Source organism: Austrofundulus limnaeus, unplaced genomic scaffold, assembly GCF_001266775.1.
Source record: "Austrofundulus limnaeus strain Quisiro unplaced genomic scaffold, Austrofundulus_limnaeus-1.0 Scaffold49, whole genome shotgun sequence".
Lineage (NCBI taxonomy): Eukaryota > Metazoa > Chordata > Actinopteri > Cyprinodontiformes > Rivulidae > Austrofundulus > Austrofundulus limnaeus.
In genome coordinates, this window is record NW_013952451.1 from 780,150 (window position 1) to 799,037 (window position 18,888).

Genomic DNA, 18,888 nt, shown 5'->3' on the forward strand with positions numbered 1-18,888 from the left:
CTACAACAGAGTTCTAATTCTTAGGACATGATTTGAGGTTTTTACTGATAGTATTTTATTTAAAACATGTTACAGAAGTCATAAGAAGCAGGTTTATTTTGAACAAACATTACAAGCGTGTTCATTCCTACAAAAAACTGTCAAATATATTTACAAACAACACYAAACTGATTCAGATTAACATAAAATAAATCATGTTTTATAATTAAATGTCTGTTTCCTGCTATAAAGAAAAATCCTCCTCCTGTCCTCCTTGTTCCTAATCAGGGTCAGGGAGGGGCTGGAACCTGTCCTCGCTGCCTTTGGGTGAAGACAAGGGACACCTGGACAGGTCTCCAGTTCACCAGAGACACCTGGACAGGTCTCCAGTCTCCATCAGGGACACAAAAGAAACAATCAACCATCCACACTCTGTCACACCTAGAGTCACACAGAAGAGCTCCAGAAGGTTTCAAACTGAGAACTCTGGACTCAGATCATCTGCTGCACATCATGAGGAGTCCTTAACTTTAGGATGTAGTTAGGCAATTAAATATTCATGAATGTGTAAATTTATTACCATAATTGAAGGTGAGTCATGTAAATTTATGTTTTCATAAAACAAGTAGTGCGTAGTAGTTTTTTTGCTAAAATGTAATGATTTAAAATGTATTTTCAGTAGCCACGTGAAGACAGGAACAGCAAATTCTGCCTGTGAGGCATTGACACAAAGAGGAGTGTCCTGTATGAGAATGGGGCTCAGGTAAGGAATGCTTTATATATACCAACCTGATTTGTTACTTCTAGCGTGGTAGGGTTGTAAGTGGTGATGGCATGTGTCCCCACAGAGAAGACTCGTTTGTATCTGCAACACAAAAGACAGGATGAGTCAGAAACACATCCCACACACTGCACACAGAGRCAACACCTCCAGCAGCTCAGGCCCTCACATTAACATTAAATACAGCACACAGGGTAAAAGTGTGACAGTCAATTTGTTACTTTAAAATGTCCTTTAGGCTACTAAAAACACAATTCTTAGAAAGAAAGCTTCATTATAGTCCCCTGTAGGATGAATATACGATAAATCAAAGAGATCATCAGGACTCAGTCACCATGTTCAGAGTTAATCCCAGCATTTTTGTGTCAAAGAATCACAAAGTCTCACTGGCAGCCTCTGTCAACACTTTCTCGATCATACGCTGGATCAAACTGAATAACGCAAAGTGTCAATGCTTGCTTTTACCATTTATTGTACGTAAATGCTAGTTCTGTACATTTGTTGACTCTTTGACAAATATTAAATGTAAATCATGTAGGCTGGTTTAGCGGCTCTAAAATGAGTCACGTTGACACTAAAGCGKCAACCAGTAATTCATTGAAGCAGTTATGAAAGTGTGTCTTTCACACACAATAGGAAGGAAGTGTGAAAACTGTGTATGTGTGTATGTTCCARTGTGTGAATTTCTGTATAATTGTATGAGCAAACAAGCATGTTTGTGTGGGCTGCCAACAGTTTTGGTTATCACTTTTTACCYAGGTTAGAACAATCTCCTGAGTGAATAAAAATGGGTTTTCAGGTTTTTGGTATAGATTGTAATAAGTGCAAATCTAAGAGGAGGAGGTGAATTGTGTATCTGTGCTCTTAGCCTACGCACAATCATGCTGACTTGGCTACTTTCCTTTTTATACATCCTCATTAAGCATGCATAACAAGAGGTCTGATGACAGCTGTTATGCTACTAAAAGGCTGAATGGGAGAAAATAAAATTGAAAGGTTTCTTCCACATAATGCATTTGTAGTTGAGAGTGAAGCAGGACAAACACAAACGGCCTGGGCAGCCAGAAGCCTAAGGCAAGGTTAAAGTGGAACAATAAGTTCAAGCACAGATCCCGTTGACACGAGAATGTTCTCTGGAAACGTTAGTGTTTTTTGCAATGTTGATTCTGCCCAACAAACATTTAAAAAAAAACACCCTGTTTATATTGATCTGCTGCAGTTTCTATGCTAGGTAAGGTTGCCAGATAGGAAATGACAAATTATGCATCGTGCATGCAGTGTCAGCATAAACATTTATATTCAAACTGGTGACTACCACACATGCCTTAACTTCAGCAGTTCAAATGGAGGCTTTTTTACTTTGTAAAGCAATGCTAGTGTTTAAAACACCAAAAAGTTTAACTAGCGTGTAATTGAAACCAGAGAAAAATAAACAATTTCAAATTGTTACTTATTTTAAAAAAAAGAAAAGAAAAAGAAGCCAAACACAAATTTAACTCATCAATTTATGGGCATTTTCCAAATGCAGCTTCCCTCTTTGCACCAACTCTGCTTCTTCATCCTTTCAGATATTTTGGGACACAAAATKTGAGACCATGCCTCTTCCTTCATATCTCGACCTTGGTTTCAAAAAGCTGACTTGAGCTGACAGTCAGCACCAAGCTAGTTAATTATTCATTCACTGTGGGCTGAATTGGTTCCATTCTATTTTAGTACACAATATCAAAATGTCCATAACCAGTGCATCTGCGAGGCTGTGTCTACAAATGTTTGCCAAAATCTCATGCACTTACCAAACATACTGTTTGCCAAAACTTAACAGAAAATTACCAAGAYGTGAATAAAAATGCCAGCTGTCTCTCTCTGTATCTTTGATAAGTGAAGTTGCGGAGCTTTTGCAAGACTATCTCGAATCCTGTGTAAGAGACACCTGTGGAGATTTCAGAAATCACTCTGTGGCCTTTCTAATTTACATTCTAAGTTATGAAAATTAGCCCGCAGAAACCTGAGACACCTACGTTGTACCATACTGACACGCACAAAAAAACTACAACAAAAAAAAGTACTACCGCTTTTCTCTYAAACACAGTAAGCCAGATGTATCACAGAGTCGACTGAGTGAAAATAGCCTAGATTAGTAAATTCATATTTCTGGCTCTGCTTTGGTCCAAGACAAATTCATCCCTGTAACAACCTCTATTTCAGCTTTGAAGTGATGCATTAATTTGACCATCTAATTTAACCTATGTACTTCCTGACACTCAAGGTACCAAAATGCAACTAAAGTGCATCAATCAATCCTGATTTAAAGTGCCTGTGATGTCAAATTTTTGTAATACATATGAATGAATTTTTAGAAAGAGGACATTGATAAAATATTGCAAAAGAAATTTCATGTCGCTGAGATGAACAGTTGTTGAGATATTTGCTTGTGAAGTAACAGGAAGTGATGTCAAATGGGAATGTTTGCATGTGAACAGAGCGTTGCTACGACAGCCAACAACCCTGACTGTAGAGAATAATCTGATGTTTCTTTAGACTATATTGAGTCAATGTCAGAGAGACGAAGAGTCAGAATTCACATAATATTGTTTCAATAAACAAAGACCGGAGTTTTATTTGTTAAAGAGTTCCCCAGTTTGATGTCACTTCCTGTTTCAATTTGGCTGAGCCAAGTTCAAAAGAAAATATGCCAGTTATTGGGTTAAATTGTGCATATTATTCCAACTTTTTTTAAATATAAAGATGTTTTCTTTGACTTTTTGTATTTGAAGAATAGTCACAGGCACTTTAAAGGAAAGTGCACGAAGTAGCAAATGCTGCTTATATCAATTTCATGTTANATCTAATTTAACCTATGTACTTCCTGACACTCAAGGTACCAAAATGCAACTAAAGTGCATCAATCAATCCTGATTTAAAGTGCCTGTGATGTCAATTTTTTGTAACACATATGAATGAATTTTTAGAAAGAGGACATTGATAAAATATTGCAAAAGAAATTTCATGTCGCTGAGATTAACAGTTGTTGAGATATTTGCCAGTGAAGTAACAGGAAGTGATGTCAAAGGGGAATGTCTGCATGTGAACAGAGCGTTGCTACAACAGCCAACAACCCAGACTGTAGAGAAGAATCTAATGTTTCTTTAGACTATATTGAGTCAATATCAGAGAGATGAAGAAGAGTCAGAATTCAAATAATATTGTTTCAATAAACAAAGACCAGAGTTTTATTTGTTAAAGAGTTCCCCTTTGATGTCACTTCCTGTTTCACTTTGGCTCAGCCAAATTCAACAGAAAATATGCCAGTTATGTGACAAAATGGGTTAAATTGTGCGTATTATTCCAACTTTCTTAAATATAAAGACGTTTTCTTTGACTTTTTGTATTTGAAGAATAGTCACAGGCACTTTAAAGGAAAGTGCACGAAGTAGCAAATGCTGCTTATATCAATTTCATGTTAAACTAATGTACAGAATAGTTCAGCTTTACAGGTATAAAAATGCCAATGATAAATATGTGGGGTTAAACTAYAAAGCATGTGTTTAAATCTCTCCTTCCCGTCTGAAGTTTCATAATGCATCATATTAGGCAACTTCCTATACTAGAATCCTAACCACCTCTCCTGTATCAGCAAATTATCCCTCAAGTCTGACAAATAACACTAAACTACACAAGTGCAACACAAGGTTAWGCTAGACAAGACAAACATAACAGTATAACTGAAAGGAGCAAAGTCATATCACTTTACTAGAAAGTTCAAACAAAATTTAAAGAGAACCATTGAAAAGACTAAAATAGTACAAAGATCATTTTACCCCAGGCATAGATTCCTGATCATTTATTGTTTTAATTTTTTGAGTCAGTAACCTAGAGATATGAAGACTTTCAGCAGACAGGACACATTTTGACCTAATATTTAACAACACTCAAGACTTAAATAGAGCTGATCATGAACACRAAGAGGTTATAATCTAACACCCAGGAGCAATCTGAAAAATGTAAGGGTGTAACGAAATAATATGAACAGGAAATATCTAAAAACTTGCAGATCCATTGCATTATRTTTGACCCAACCATCTACTGTATGTCTGCTCCACCCAGCCACTGTGAGCTCTGTCAGCATTTATGYACTGTTGTAAGTGACAGTGGTGCACATCTCTGCTAAATGTGAAAAACTGYATCTTACAAGCACCAAAGTTTCATTTTCATTTCTTCCTCTCTGGCTTGTCCATTCTTGCCCAATTACTTACATTATTCTGTCWTTTKTCTCCCCGACTTTCAACACTGAAATATCAGATTAATATAGACGCTCCAGTTCAACAATGCTGCCATCCTCCTTAGCTACATCTAACTCGTGGAGAGTTACTGTATATGGCACATCGACTAATTCAAGTAAACCACCATGAGCGCCTTACACTGTGTTACCTGGACATACTTCATACATCGACACTGCCCAACATGACAGGAAGCATTAGCAGGATGAATCAGTGAGGATCGCTAATGCGCTGCAGCCCTGCTYAAGTTACTCCGGTCAATGGGAGACTTTAATGGGGCAAAGACATTTAGAAAGCAGGTATTGGTAATSTGACCTCCTACCAGCTCACTGCTCAAACTGGAGCCTGTTCATTCCATTAGCATYAAGGGCCTCCCAAGTATGCAAAAAATATATATCCAACCATGGAATTCAAATACTTCACATGCATGCACTACATGTTTACATAGCTATACTTATTAGTCTTATTAATCTTTTTAGATTTCTAGAAAAGGGGAAAAAATATTTGGAAGAGGGCACATTCAACAACCCAACATAACATCCTGTTGTCTAACACTGAGTAGGTTGTGAAAGCAAAACACAGTCAAGTTGTTATCACATTTAAGATACAATTTATTTTACTTTGACTGACATTCATGCAAACAATGAGTTATTAGCTGTACTTTTACTAGAATTTAACAGGCAATAAATTCATACCAGGAGCTATAGCTGTACTAGAGTGGGCTACAAATRTCTGTCCTCTGTTTACTGTTAGTATCTGTTCCCTTAAGTCTCATTTCACGGTAAAGTGCAGGAAAACAYAACTGCAGACAGACCGTTTGAGGACCTCTTATCCTCTGCTGCGATACAGACGAGAACACAATGGAATTACTGAGTCAGTGGTTTTTAAGATTTTCCCAAATCTCCTCAACCAGATAAGTAGAAGTTGTGGTTCATTTTTGTTGTGTGAAATGAGATGTAGAYGGTGTAAAATAAAAACAAACAAAACTAAATAAATACCACAAACTTKGACARTTTATTCTGTCTGTTTAAAATAAACAAACAAGTAAATAAGTTARGGTCTTACTTTCCCCTCCAGGAGTGTTTGGTGGTGTAGAAACAGGCCAGGTCTTTGTTGTCTTTGATGACATTCATCTTTTCCCAAGACCTAAAACACAGAGTCARACTTATAATTAGGACGTTTCACATAGAAAATAGAAGATTAGGGATTTTATTTGGATAATTATTTGTATTTGTTACACTAAAATAAGAGAATTAAAAGCATTCAGATGGATTTTTGCTTTTTTTTTTTACCATAAACATTGAGAGAGAAAATGACACAAACTTCACAGKGTTAATCAAAATGTTCCAGCTCAGAGAAAGTGTTTCCCACCAACCCCCCACCCCAGCGACATCACACTGTAAACAGCTATTATCCAACAACAGAGAGGAGGACATCCCTCTCAGCTMGCCAGTTCCACAGATTTAGACACAAGCACATGACTTACAATTTATCATTTCTGTGCCTTTTTTGCAGACTACTATGATACAATTTACTGAAGACAATAATAACCAAATCAGTACAACAGGGAAGCAGATAAGTCTAAGAAGTCAGGGATAAGCAAGGCTACAGTATGATTAGTGTRCCTAGGTGTAAAAATATAATGTAAAAYTACAATTCAGYATTTAAATTAGGAAGTGGCTCGGTTTGTGAAAGAGTGATCAAGCAAGTCAAAGATTAAGCCTTAAAGGTAACCAGATGATAGCAAAGCAAAAGGAGCCAAAATAGTCTCTCCTCTTCCACGTGCAGTAATTTGCTGGCAGCTGCACAGTGTGACAAGGGGAACCTGTGTCAGCACTCAGCCAGGATCCTGGAAAAAAAATCCAACTACAGTTTTCCTTCCTGTTGAGTTCTAATGTGCAAATGAGGCAGCAAAAAAAGCAATATGGCCATTTTTTGCCCACTTTTTCATGCCCTAAAGAGACAAGTGTCAGCCATTTCAAGAATCATTTCATAACGACAACATTAAAAGTTCAGGTCTTGTGTAAACACTGATTAATACTGTGATTTGATGTAAAGCAGCAGGATCACAATATGCACAAAGGTCAACACCCTATGTTTGCTCTTTAGAGCAGCAGTTGATAGGGGTGTAAGAAAATATCGATACACTGAAATATCGCGATATTTCATTTCCTGATACTGTATCGATAGTCWAAAGCCCTGTATCGATTTTTTATTAAGGTTTAAAATGTCAACTTTCCTGCCAGCCGTTCATTTTTATGTTGTAGTTCAGCCTCTGACCACTAGTTGGCAGCAGTGAGCCAGCCATTTGGCTCCTCTACCTCTTGAGGTAGAGGCTATTGTTAAATGTTGGGTGACCATATTGTAAATTAATATTAAAAACTAAAAGCTGCAAAAATATATTTTCAAACTATTTATTGTCAAATTTAGTCTAGTAATTGAAAACATGGATGAAATAAGAAATATGAAACAAATRAAATAAAATACATACAAAGCAGAACACAGCTAAATGTATCAAAAGTATGTCTATGTAATATTATCTGAGACAATGAATTTTGGTTTTTCATTTTTTTTCCCCCTGTAAGAGGTTTTTATTTAATAGAATTTTTGGACAATAAAATCGCAATATATCACCTTGCTTACAGTATCGCAATATATCAGGATATATCATATCGTGACCCCTCTGTCATGATATGTATCGTATCGCCAAATTCTTGCCAATACACAGCCCTAGCAGTTGAGCACTTTTTTAATTTCATTACCAAAACAAGTTTGATGTGATGAGTTAAAAAAAGGGTCAAAACAGATGCCAAGCCATGATCATGTGATTGCCCTTCCCATTTTCCCAACCCTGTATACACACAAACTGTGAATCACTGGAGCTACCTTGACAGTTTCCTAAAATTAGGAAAAAAAAGGAAATGTAAATAAAAACAATGACTAGAGGGCAGGGAAGCAAACTTCCTGCAAACACAGCACTGAACAAATGAAAGCTGTGACTTGAATCACATAGTACTGGTGCTTGTCGTCAACTACACATCTCGCAATTTGGACTGAATGAAACCTCTAAAAAGAGGTTTTAAGTATCAAACGGTTACCTTCTAAACTGTCTCAGCAAACTTTTCACAGCTGTGTAAAAATAGGCAGAATCACCAGGTTTCTTTAAAAGACGAGAAACTACCTCAGCATCAGCGTGAGGGCAAGGGTCAAACTGTCATGTGCTACTTTAACAGTCTATAGCCCTGTCATATTTTAATGTCAAGTTAAAAAACATGTAAACGGATGATACATTAACTTATAAATACAACTAGCCACTCACACAGGTGTGTTGCGTTTTGTGGACAYACACACCTGGATGGATTTGGACTTTCAGAATCAAACATAAACTCTACTTCTAAATTCAAATAGTCATAAAATGAGACATGAATGATTAGAGTTTTATAATTTGAAACAAACCTCTACCTTGTTTTTGACTTTTATATGAAACTATCCATCCTCCAACGCAGGAACTTAAGATCAGGAATTACTTACCCACTTTGTAAATCAGGATTTTATGCTAGCAAAACGTAATCCACGCAAATTGTGAAGTGACATTAAAAGCATTTAAAGGCCCTAATTGTAACTCTTAAGCCCATTTGTGGACGTGCACCGGCCCCCCGTGTCTGTCAAGTAAATCCACGACAAACAGCATTAACGTTACCTGGCAATAAAGAAGCTAGCCCAAGTCTGTTTCATTGCAGCAGGCCTTCACGGTTTACTGTCAGGCTAAAAACAAAACACAACTGCTCTCTTTTGTGATGTCGACAATAATGCGCCGCCTAACCAGACCGAGAACAATACTCCAAATACCTCTCTTATCAGCGTTTGTTTGCTAAATGCATTTTGGGGGTTGCGACAGGCCAATATTGGGTTAGCCACAAATTAGCGGCTAACTAGCACATCAAACAGGTCTTAGCGCTGGAGTTAAATGTAGCGAAGAAGAAAGGGGGCGGAAAGTGGCACACGAAAACGGCTGCATTTACCTGTTAATTCGTTAATGGGTGTTAATTGTTGCCGTTCCTCAGCCCCACCACCGTTCACTGAGTTCAGCCAGTGCTTCAGTTCTGCCGCGTATCCCCCCTCCTCAACAAGAGTCAGGACGCTGCCATGTTCCTGATACCAAAAAGCGCTCTACTGAGCAACCGCGAGGCCTGCCTGTCATGCGGCTATCAGCTGATTGGTTTGTGTGGAAGAGGAATTATCGCGAGACCTGACCCGGGATCAGCAGTCTGTGGGTTTCCTGCTGCGTTTGAATGGATCGTTACTATCAAAGCCGACCTCAGAACAGAATTGTAGTGGTGATGGGAATTCCGAGTCTTTTCCGGGATTTGAATCATTTGGTTCAACAACAGCAAACGATTCGTTCGAGTCCCAAGCAGTTCTTCACTCAGCAGCTGGTACTTTAAGTTGTTTTATTTATTTATTTATTTATTTATTTATTTATTTATATTAGTATTTAATTAGTTGTTGTGCATACATATGTATGATGCCAGTACTGTTCAAAGTAATTATCTTTAAATTTACAACTTAATAAATACCTCACATTTGCTAAATRCCTTATCTTTAACATGACACCCACACTTATGGATAAGCTAGATGCTTCTAATGCTAAAAAAAACGAGAGAGAAAATAAAATAGAAGAACTAGAACTAGAAGAATTGAATTTAGTTAAAGAGTTGGTACATTGAGTCGGTTTGATCGCAACAAAGACTGTGGAGCTGTCATCCATAACTGGAAAATATTAAGTAAGCTRCCATATAAAATCACCAACATGTGCAGTCATTATTTATTAAAGAATTGGAAATGCACATCACTTTCAATATCTAGGCGTGTCAGCCATGTCATTAAAACTTTGATTTGAAGAATGTATTTTATTTTATTTTATTTTATTTTATTTTATTTTATTTTATTTTATTTTATTTAACCAGGCAAGTCCTGTTGAGATCTCTGATCTCTTTTTCAAAGGAGGCCTGGGCCTGAAGGCAACCTGTTGTACTTTTTTTTTTTTTTTTTTTTAGTTTTTTGAGGTTTCCCTTTTGTTCTGTAGACAGTTATTTGTTTGTACTTTCTTTTCAGAAAAGAATGCTGATTTGGTACCTTTTTTGTAAGTTTAAGTCAGGGTAGATAAAGGTTATCACAGATATCAGCAAACTACTTGATAAAAGTTAAACTTGTGTAAAATACAACTTTTTTTTGCCATCTATGGACACTGTCACATTAGTGCAACAATGCATAGGTTAACAAGGAATACAGCACATTGCCTTCAAACTATTAAAACATGTACACCTGCTCATGTGGATAGACATATGAGCAACTTGAAACAAAATATGCAGAACCATAAAGAAAACAGTCTCTTTAGACATTGCTGTTTARGTGTCACAACTAAATATAATAAATGTTGTTGGTTTGGAGGAAGTTAAAGCTAAAAAATKACATGTGACAACTGAAAACCAAACAATATCAAACTATTTTTGCTTTATATCTTGTCTGTTTACAATTTACCCTTCATAACGTTTTATCTGCCTTTGAGATTAGCCTTTATGCTTTCTACAAAAACCTTGCACCAACCAACTTTCATCTAGAGGTAATTTCTATGTGATAGTTTCACAAAGGTATTTTTAGTTCAACTGTTGCTGGAACATAAAGGTAGTGATCAGACACAATCTGCTGAGGAGAACTGCACTAACAAAGAACAAAAAAATAACAGCAGTGATCTGAGTCACAGCTTTTCAGCTATGACTACTACTAGTGTTTGTTCTTTTTTTTTTTCAAATCATAAATGACTCACCGTGAATGAAGGTAAAGGTGGAACATCTTGACTTGTGTTACTGACTGATGTTTTACACTAAACCTGAGTGAAACAGCTCAGATTGGTCACGTTATGAGGCATCTGATTGGGTGACAGACCATGCGYTGCTCATTAGTCTAATTTAATTACAGCAAGAGAGAGATGAGGGAAAGAAATGTTTCCTTTATTTTTTTTCTCTGTTGGAATCTCATTTAATAAAATGGAGAGGGAAGGGCTTTAAGTTTTAACCAGGATGAGAAGACTGTCTCCCAGAATCTTTATTAACATTTTATTTGACTCAAATGACTTTTAACATGCCTTGTATTGAATACATTTATTAAACAAGGCTTTGGGGGGGGGGGGGGTTGTGTTGTTGATGTGTAAGTAAAAGCATGGCAACATTATTTGGCTGTGGGCTGCTATTGGGGTTGTAGGCCTATGTCATAAGAAAATATGATCGTCTTTTAAMGATAAAAATGCTTTCAAACATGCATTCTATGCAGAAGTGATACACAAAGTAAATAAACAGTCATGACTGTCATGTCAAGACCTTGTCCTGTGCTCCCTCTCATTTTTTTCAAAGGCTTGTACTGCCATCTAGTGGTCGAAATTGCTCATTGAAGCCGGTCCAGTAAATGGAGCTTTTAGTATTGAAAAAACTATGAAAAATGTGAATTAAAAAATGAAAATATAGTGCAACGCTAAAAGAGGGCGATGCGTGTAGTTAAAATAGAATGATCAGGAAATATTAATAGGTATTTGGGCAAATCATTTAATGCAGCAACGCTGCATCATAATATACGAGAATAAAACATAAAGAGGATTTCATGGTTATGTTAAATAATATAAAGATGTTTTAATAAAAAAAATCAAGAAATATTTCTGTACACAGGAAAAGCAGAATCAGACGATCATTACTGTACAATCTTTAGGTCACCATACATTATTGTAAAAATGATTACTTGAATTCAACAATACATACTGAAAGTAACATGGAGAAGATAAAACAACGATGTTACAAAAGTGATGATCGTGACACATTTAAGGACAATCAGTCAAATCAACTTTACATGTCCATTATAACAAACTGTAGCCTATAATAATCACTAAGCTAAAGTATAAAAGATAAATAAAACGTAAGTACTCAATATTAACAATTTTGTTATGTTGAAAGTGTAATATTTTTCACATACAGCCTCAGTTTTGTTTCTCAAGCAAAACATCGTTCAAATTACGTGCTTTTCCATTTTTTACGTAGCGGCATTGAACGCACCTCTGGTAACCAAGGTAATGACGCTGGGCATTCTCGAAGCAAACACTAGCTGGATAGCTAGGCTAGCGGTTTTATAAGGTAATCTCACGGTTATAGTTTAACGTGAAGTTTGCCTGTTTACCGAGTTAAACACAGTTAAAGAAGTTTACAAGATTTTGAGGCCAGCGAATCAATTCTAGGTTTTTTAAATTTGCTTCCCCCTGCCTTAGACAGTCATCTTTTTTTGGATCAACTCCGATAAGCTACTCAGCCATTATGGTAAGTTAGCTGCCGTGTGTTGCAGAATATCACACCTGAATAATATAATTTTCTAAACGTGGTGCTTCAGTTGAGTAAAGAGCTAATGTTAGCATCTCCTTAGCTGTGCTAGCTCACGTGAAGAGGCCTCGTAACACAAGAGAAAATCCTCTTCAAGTTAGCTAAGCTAATTGTGGTTGTTATTTCATTAACTGTCTTTTTTCTGAATCTTTTCTGATATACATTTTGGCATCAAGTTTCTTTCTTTTTGTCTTCATGCAGGCTGACTTTGGGTTTAACGACCATCATCAGAATGAAATTATTAATTACATGCGATTTGCCCGTTCAAAGAGGGTCCTGAGTCTTAAGACGATCGACTCATGCTTCGAGGAACTCAAAGATAGCAGGTAAACTCTTTTATTGTGTAAATGCACTKTATTACGATTTTATTCTCATCGTCCATTAAAAAAGGTTGTAATGAACAGAGATGTGCTGTAGTGACAGATAGCTTCAAGGTGGGGGGTGGGACAGCATCAGGGATCAGCTCTGAGCCCCATCTTGTTTGTTCTGGTGATGGACAGACCAGCAGATGAGTTCAAGCAGGAATCTCAGCGGACGATGATGTTTTGCAGATGACGTTGTGAAATGTGGTGAGAACAGGGAACACTGAAAGAGAACTTGGAGAGGTGGAGGACACGAAGGAAGAGGAATAAAAGTCAGCTGTGACAAAGTGGAGTACAGCACAGGTTGAAAGACTGGGAGATCAAGTTAGAGAGGGCAGGCTGAGATGGTTTGGGCTAGGGCTGCAACGATTAATCGACGACTAATCGATTATGACTAATTTAATAATCGATTAATCATTTTGTTTGTTCTTTACTTTGTTTTTCTCTCCAAACTGCTTTGACACCTTCCACTGCCACATCTGCCTTTCTGTCCTTGACACACATGCACAGTAGTGGTAACTGGGGTAGGCCGTGGACGTCACAAGACATTATACAGACAGGCTTTGGTATCATGGCTACTCAGCAACGGAGCTCAAAAGTGTGGGATCATTTTAAGAAAATGAAAGAGAAACCTGTGTAATATCTGCAGAGCAGAACTTGCCTTCTACAGCAATTATTTTTAGTTAGCATATAGCTAAAATCTAACCATGGTTATATAATAGCAGCTGCATTCTGGCACAATAAGCTCTATGTTTTATATTCAATTAACGTATGATCTGATTAGTCGACTAATCGGAAAAAAAAAATCAGTGATTAATCGATTATAAAAATAATCGTTTGTGGCAGCCCTAGGGTCAAACAATGTTTTAGTCAAACAGAACCAACAAGAATGAAACAAAAAGTAAAGAATTAGAGAAAAAAATTAATGTTAAATGTAAATAAATTCTAATTATAATAAATTAATAATAGTTTTACATCTAAAAATCATATTTTATTCTTTTAATCTATTTTCCTCATTCAGCWACCTATTAAATTTCTGTTATGTTTCATGTAGGAGAAATACACATTTTTTTCAGTCAGTATTTAATACAGCTGGCAAAATAAATTGTTAAAATATGTATTATGTGCTTCTGTTTTTTAATTCAGATTAAAAAAATCCTTCATGTTACGTGAAGACCCTCTTGATTCAAGAGAAAACTCTGGTTTTTAAAAAAATGGCTGCTTATTAATTAATTGTTGATCAATCTATAAGATAAATCAACTTCAGATTAATTCATTAATCAATAACTTGCATCCTTAAGGAGTTAACTTAATTTATATCTACTCATATTCATGCAATTAAGCGTTTTAATGATTTGGCCGATTAATCGATTAATTGAAAAAATAAACAACAGATTAATCGATTATTAAAATAATCGTTAGTTGCAGCCCTAGTTTGGACGTGCGGAGGAGGGACACTGGGTATAGTGGTAGAAAGATGTTAGAGGTGGAGCTGCCAGGAAAAAGACAAATAGGAGCTCTGCAGATACAGTTAGAGGACATGTACATAATTTGAGTAAAGAGTAAATCTGTGCTTATTGATGACTTTCCTGTCTGAAAGGCTGGTGGAGGAGACGTTCACGGTGGACGAAGTGAAAGAGATGCTGGACGGGCTGCAGATGGTGGTGCGTGGGGAGGTGGAGATGGAGCTCATCAACACGGCCCACACTAACGTGCTGCTGCTCAGGCAGCTTTTCTCTCAGGCAGAGAAGTTTTACCTTCGACTGCAGAGTGACATCTCAGAGCTGGAGAACAGGTGAGCTCTGGAAGGGGAAGCTGATCTGGGTCTCCTGCGAACCGCTGAGCTCAAAATCCATAAACAGAAAAAATAATTTAACAGGCAGAGTCACATTTTTATCCAAATAGTTACAAAAATTTGACTTAATGTAAGGTTTTATAAATCTAAAATGATAGTTGCTTTATACTGCTACTTTTATCATTAATATAATTGTCATTTTGGAAAAAAAACCATGGGATAAAGCTGTTTTTTTTACCTTGCTTTTCTGGTTGTTCATTTTATTTTGAAAACAATCTGATAGCTGCCATATGAAACAAACAGGTCTCTAAATAGCTCTTACTTTGTACCAGTTTGTATCTCATTTCCTCATTGTCTTTATTACATTCCATCTGCCAGGTAAAAAGGTCACATGTATGAGGTATATGTATTTTGCTCTACTTTCCATTACACATGTTTATTCCATTACAACACTCTAGTCTGTTTTTTTAAAACGGACATTTAGTTAGTCTAAACCCCACAAACTAATACCTTTTATGGTTGATAGAATAGAATACGAACAACATATTTCATTTWATCTTATCAATAGTGAATCTAACAGTCTTTCTAATTAGATTTTTGGGGGTCTGCTGGACATGATTTCCATCCGTTATTGTTCAAAAATACTTTTTATTACCCCACATTTCTACTGCACTCCTTATTACGTTCTGCGTTTCACTGAGARTCAAAGACTTTAGAATATTATTAAACTGGCAGGACAGTGGACAAAACTATATATGAAGTGGATAAAGATAAGATTTGTGAAGATTTCAGCCTTTGAGAGCAGAACTGGTTTATTGCAGAGGTGGTTTACGCCCATCGCAGCCAGAGAAAAGTTCAAATGTGTCACATTGTTGAGGTTGGACAACAGAAGAAAGATGCTTGATGCAAGCTAAATGTTTCAGTCAGTCAGTTTTGTAAAATAGCTCTTTTAAATAACATTTTGTAGTAAAAGCAAAATAAAAAAGGTGACATTTTTTACTTCAACTGGCTGTACACTAATGTAGGGAGTAGCTAAAAGACTCTTGGTAATAAGTGAAATCGTTTCAAGATGTTCTTACGTGTGTGCCATATTCTAGAGTTCAAATCTTTACCATGCATTTACAAACTTACAATAAATAAAACTTGTTTATTTTTCTTTACCAATTATTCAAAGAGTTCCTGAGAATACAGTATATCATCGTTTTTTGCACATTACTAATCATTTTCTAGATTTAAAAAAAGGCCAGTTCTCGTTTGGTTGCACGGGCCACGCTAAGTTCAAAACAAAAATACGCCAGCTACCTGACAAAATGGGTAAAATTATGTGTATTATGCCAAATTTCTTAAATATAAAGATGTTTTCTTTCAGCTTGTGCATTTTTAGGCACTCTGAAACTATAAAAGGGGCTAAATGGATAAAAAGATTTTGTTATCAAAGATATTCAAAATGTTAGATTTGACATTTAAATGCATTCTAGAAATCCAAACGACACTTGACGCTTCCTCCATTCGTCAGAGATATGAGAAATACTTTTGCTTTATTAGCACACATTACATGAGCAAAAGTTCACACGCCCTGTTGTTCAGAACATAATTTCACGCTGGGCTTGCTTGATCAGCGTAAACCTCCCCAGAGCACAAATCTGCACTATCTGCCCTCGCTCCTGAACTCTGTCTAGCTTCTGACCTCAGTCACCTCTCACCTTTGAAACACCGTATTCTAAAGAAGATACTTTGTTTATAATACGCACATGGTGGGTGGATAAACAACGTATAAACCCTCTCTTTTTTTCCCCCCACAGGCTACAGCTGTACGTGACTGAATAGCTTTCTAGAGCCAGGAATACGCCCCTTGTCACGACCTACGTGTCTTCAGCTGCTTTTTAAAAAACCACATATAAGCTTTGTTGAGAACACTTCAGCTCACCACAAGCACGTGTCTTTTAACATAAGAGCTAAACTGCCATCAGGAAAAACAGGGTGTTCACTGTTCTTTGCCAAAAACTCACAACCGCTACAGAGTAGATTGTAATGTTAGCAAAGATCAAAATCGACACTGAGGTCAGATTATCTCCGGTGTCAGTTGTACTGTTCAGTGTTGCTCACAAAATACACATTTTACAAACTGGACTGTTTTTTTTTTTTAAGGCTAATCATTCATCATGAGTTTTCATGTGTTTTTCTTCTTGCGTGTTTATAGGGAGCTTTTAGAGCAAGTGGCTGAATTTGAGAAGACTGACTTTAAAACCACCAGTAAGGTACAGAAGCCATGGTTTCTCACATGTAGAACCTTCAGACGCACAGTAGCATATTTACACCAACACGAATCAGAAAAGTGCAGCATCTCTAGACATTTGAGTCTTTCCCAAAAGCTTCAGCTGCAACTTCTTCGTTTTATTTCCAGATAAACCAAGAAACGAGCAAACCCAAGTTAGCGCCGTTGAATGAAGGCGGGGTGTCGGAACTTCTTAATAAGGTAATGCATTGTGTTAGCTGCACGGACTGAGCGCAAAGCTCTACTGTTATTATTAAAACCCTTAAACACAATTGTTGTTTTTTTTTACTTTAAGGAAATAGCGAGACTACAGGAGGAAAATGAGAAACTGAAAGCCAGGCTTCGGACTTTAGAATCTCAGGTATAAAAGTAAACAAACAAAAAAAACTTTCTCTACTACATTTTTGTTCTTAAAATTAGTAACAACTGTTGTTCTGTTCCTATGAAAACGATTGCTGACAGGCCATGAGTGCCTTAGAAGGGAAATCAAAGGTAGAGCGAGCCCTGAAAGACCTCCAGAAAGTGCAAGGTGAACAGCAGGTACTGTTCCAAATCGTGTTTGCAATTTACAAAAAAATCTGTTTCACAGTTCAGCGATGTTTTCCATTTTATTTATACTGTATATATTTTTTTCCATCAAAATTCTTGCTGCCATTTGCTTTAATCTGCTAACTTTGAGCTAAATGGTATGTATCCATCTGTTAGAAACACAACTAGTAGATTCTGTATCTTCAGGCTGTTTTTGCCACAATCAGCCGTTCAGGCCATTTGAGCCCTAACTGGGTTTTTTTTCTTCTGCCCTCAAGCTTGATGCTCAATCCCAGGAGATCAGCAGTCTAGAGAACACAGTAGCAGCCCTGAAGGAGGACTATGAACGGTCTCTCAGCGCCAACGCTGCATCGCAGAAGGATTTGCAAGAGAACCTCATCTCTGCCAAACACGAGCTTCTAAGAGTGCAGGAGCAGCTGGCCTTAGCAGAGAAGGTATGTCAGTGTTCCAGCTCTGGTTTCTGTCTGATAATTCACACCAACAAGTGAGATGGATTGGTACAACAGTCAGCGTGTCACTGGTTGTGTTGATTGGGAAGTTCAGCAGTGGCATTGATGCTAATGACTGCCTTCCTCTTTTTTCTACTTGCACTCATGTCATACGATCGTGCAGCTGACGGTTCTTTAACAGGTCGACCAGTATCCTCGGGTTTTCCCCATAMCTTTGGTGTTTTTGTGAAATGCTTCGAAACTCATCATGAAAAAAGGTTATTCCTCCCCACAAAAACACAATGCCCCCGAACTCCCTGAAACACTTCCTCTAAAGTCCAGTTCGTTTGTTTCTATTTTAATGTTATTTACAAACCTCACCTTGGAACACATTAACATAATTTCTGCTCAGTGGGTAATTTTGAATGCCTCACGTGACTCAGTGGTTCTCATAGCAAGAAGCTCCTGAGTTCTATTCCCAGTTTGGACCTGGGGTCTTTCTGTGTGGAGTTTGTATTAGGGTTGGTCAAAATCGTACCGTGCRCAATTAATCGTCATAAAAACTTTAATCTTTTTTTCCCTGACACTTGACGATTAATAGGATTAATGCCATCAGGCCGACTGACTGGAGAGTTCCCCAGTCAGTCCACTCGGTGCTCCTACACTTTAAATATGGCGAACATTTAAAAAAAGGTTCTGTAAATAATTTATCATAACTCCAGTTTTACTTGGTCTGTCAACAGGGCTGTGTATTGGCAAGAATTTGGCGATACGATACATATCATGACAGAGGGGTCACGATACGATATATCCCGATATATTGCGATACTGTAARCAAGGCGATATATTGCGATTTTATTGTCCAAAAATTCAATTAAATAAAAACCTCTTACAGGGGGGAAAAAATGAAAAACCAAAATTCATTGTCTCAGATAATATTACATACTGTAGACATACTTTTGATACATTTAGCTGTGTTCTGCTTTATATGTATTTTATTTTATTTGTTTCATATTTCTTATTT

The 18,888-nt window shown here is 37.0% G+C and overlaps 2 protein-coding genes across 8 annotated transcripts in view; one reads left to right on the forward strand and one right to left on the reverse strand.

The window, feature by feature from the left end:
• Positions 1-9,231, reverse strand: part of dnajc13 (DnaJ heat shock protein family (Hsp40) member C13) — a 31,963-nt gene extending 22,732 nt beyond the window's left edge. For 3 of the 6 annotated variants that reach the window (XM_014008356.1, XM_014008355.1, XM_014008353.1), the window contains exons 1-3: positions 8,738-8,799; positions 6,103-6,183; positions 769-844 (exon numbers count right to left, since the gene is read on the reverse strand). In XM_014008356.1, coding sequence (XP_013863810.1) covers positions 769-844; positions 6,103-6,183; positions 8,738-8,772 — 192 coding nt within the window. In that variant the 5' untranslated portion in view covers positions 8,773-8,799. Of the gene's footprint in view, positions 1-768; positions 845-6,102; positions 6,184-8,737; positions 8,802-9,059 lie in introns of those variants that run through there. The other 3 variants (XM_014008358.1, XM_014008354.1, XM_014008357.1) reach the window with 3 other exon arrangements.
• A 2,932-nt stretch (positions 9,232-12,163) lies between these two features.
• Positions 12,164-18,888, forward strand: part of lztfl1 (leucine zipper transcription factor-like 1) — an 8,763-nt gene continuing 2,038 nt past the window's right edge. The window contains exons 1-8 of one of the 2 annotated variants that reach the window (XM_014008359.1): positions 12,164-12,395; positions 12,657-12,781; positions 14,418-14,612; positions 16,813-16,870; positions 17,017-17,088; positions 17,183-17,248; positions 17,350-17,427; positions 17,694-17,870. In XM_014008359.1, the coding sequence (XP_013863813.1) occupies positions 12,393-12,395; positions 12,657-12,781; positions 14,418-14,612; positions 16,813-16,870; positions 17,017-17,088; positions 17,183-17,248; positions 17,350-17,427; positions 17,694-17,870 (774 nt within the window). In that variant the 5' untranslated portion in view covers positions 12,164-12,392. The remainder of the gene's footprint in view (positions 12,396-12,656; positions 12,782-14,417; positions 14,613-16,812; positions 16,871-17,016; positions 17,089-17,182; positions 17,249-17,349; positions 17,428-17,693; positions 17,871-18,888) is intronic. The other variant, XM_014008362.1, reaches the window with a different exon arrangement.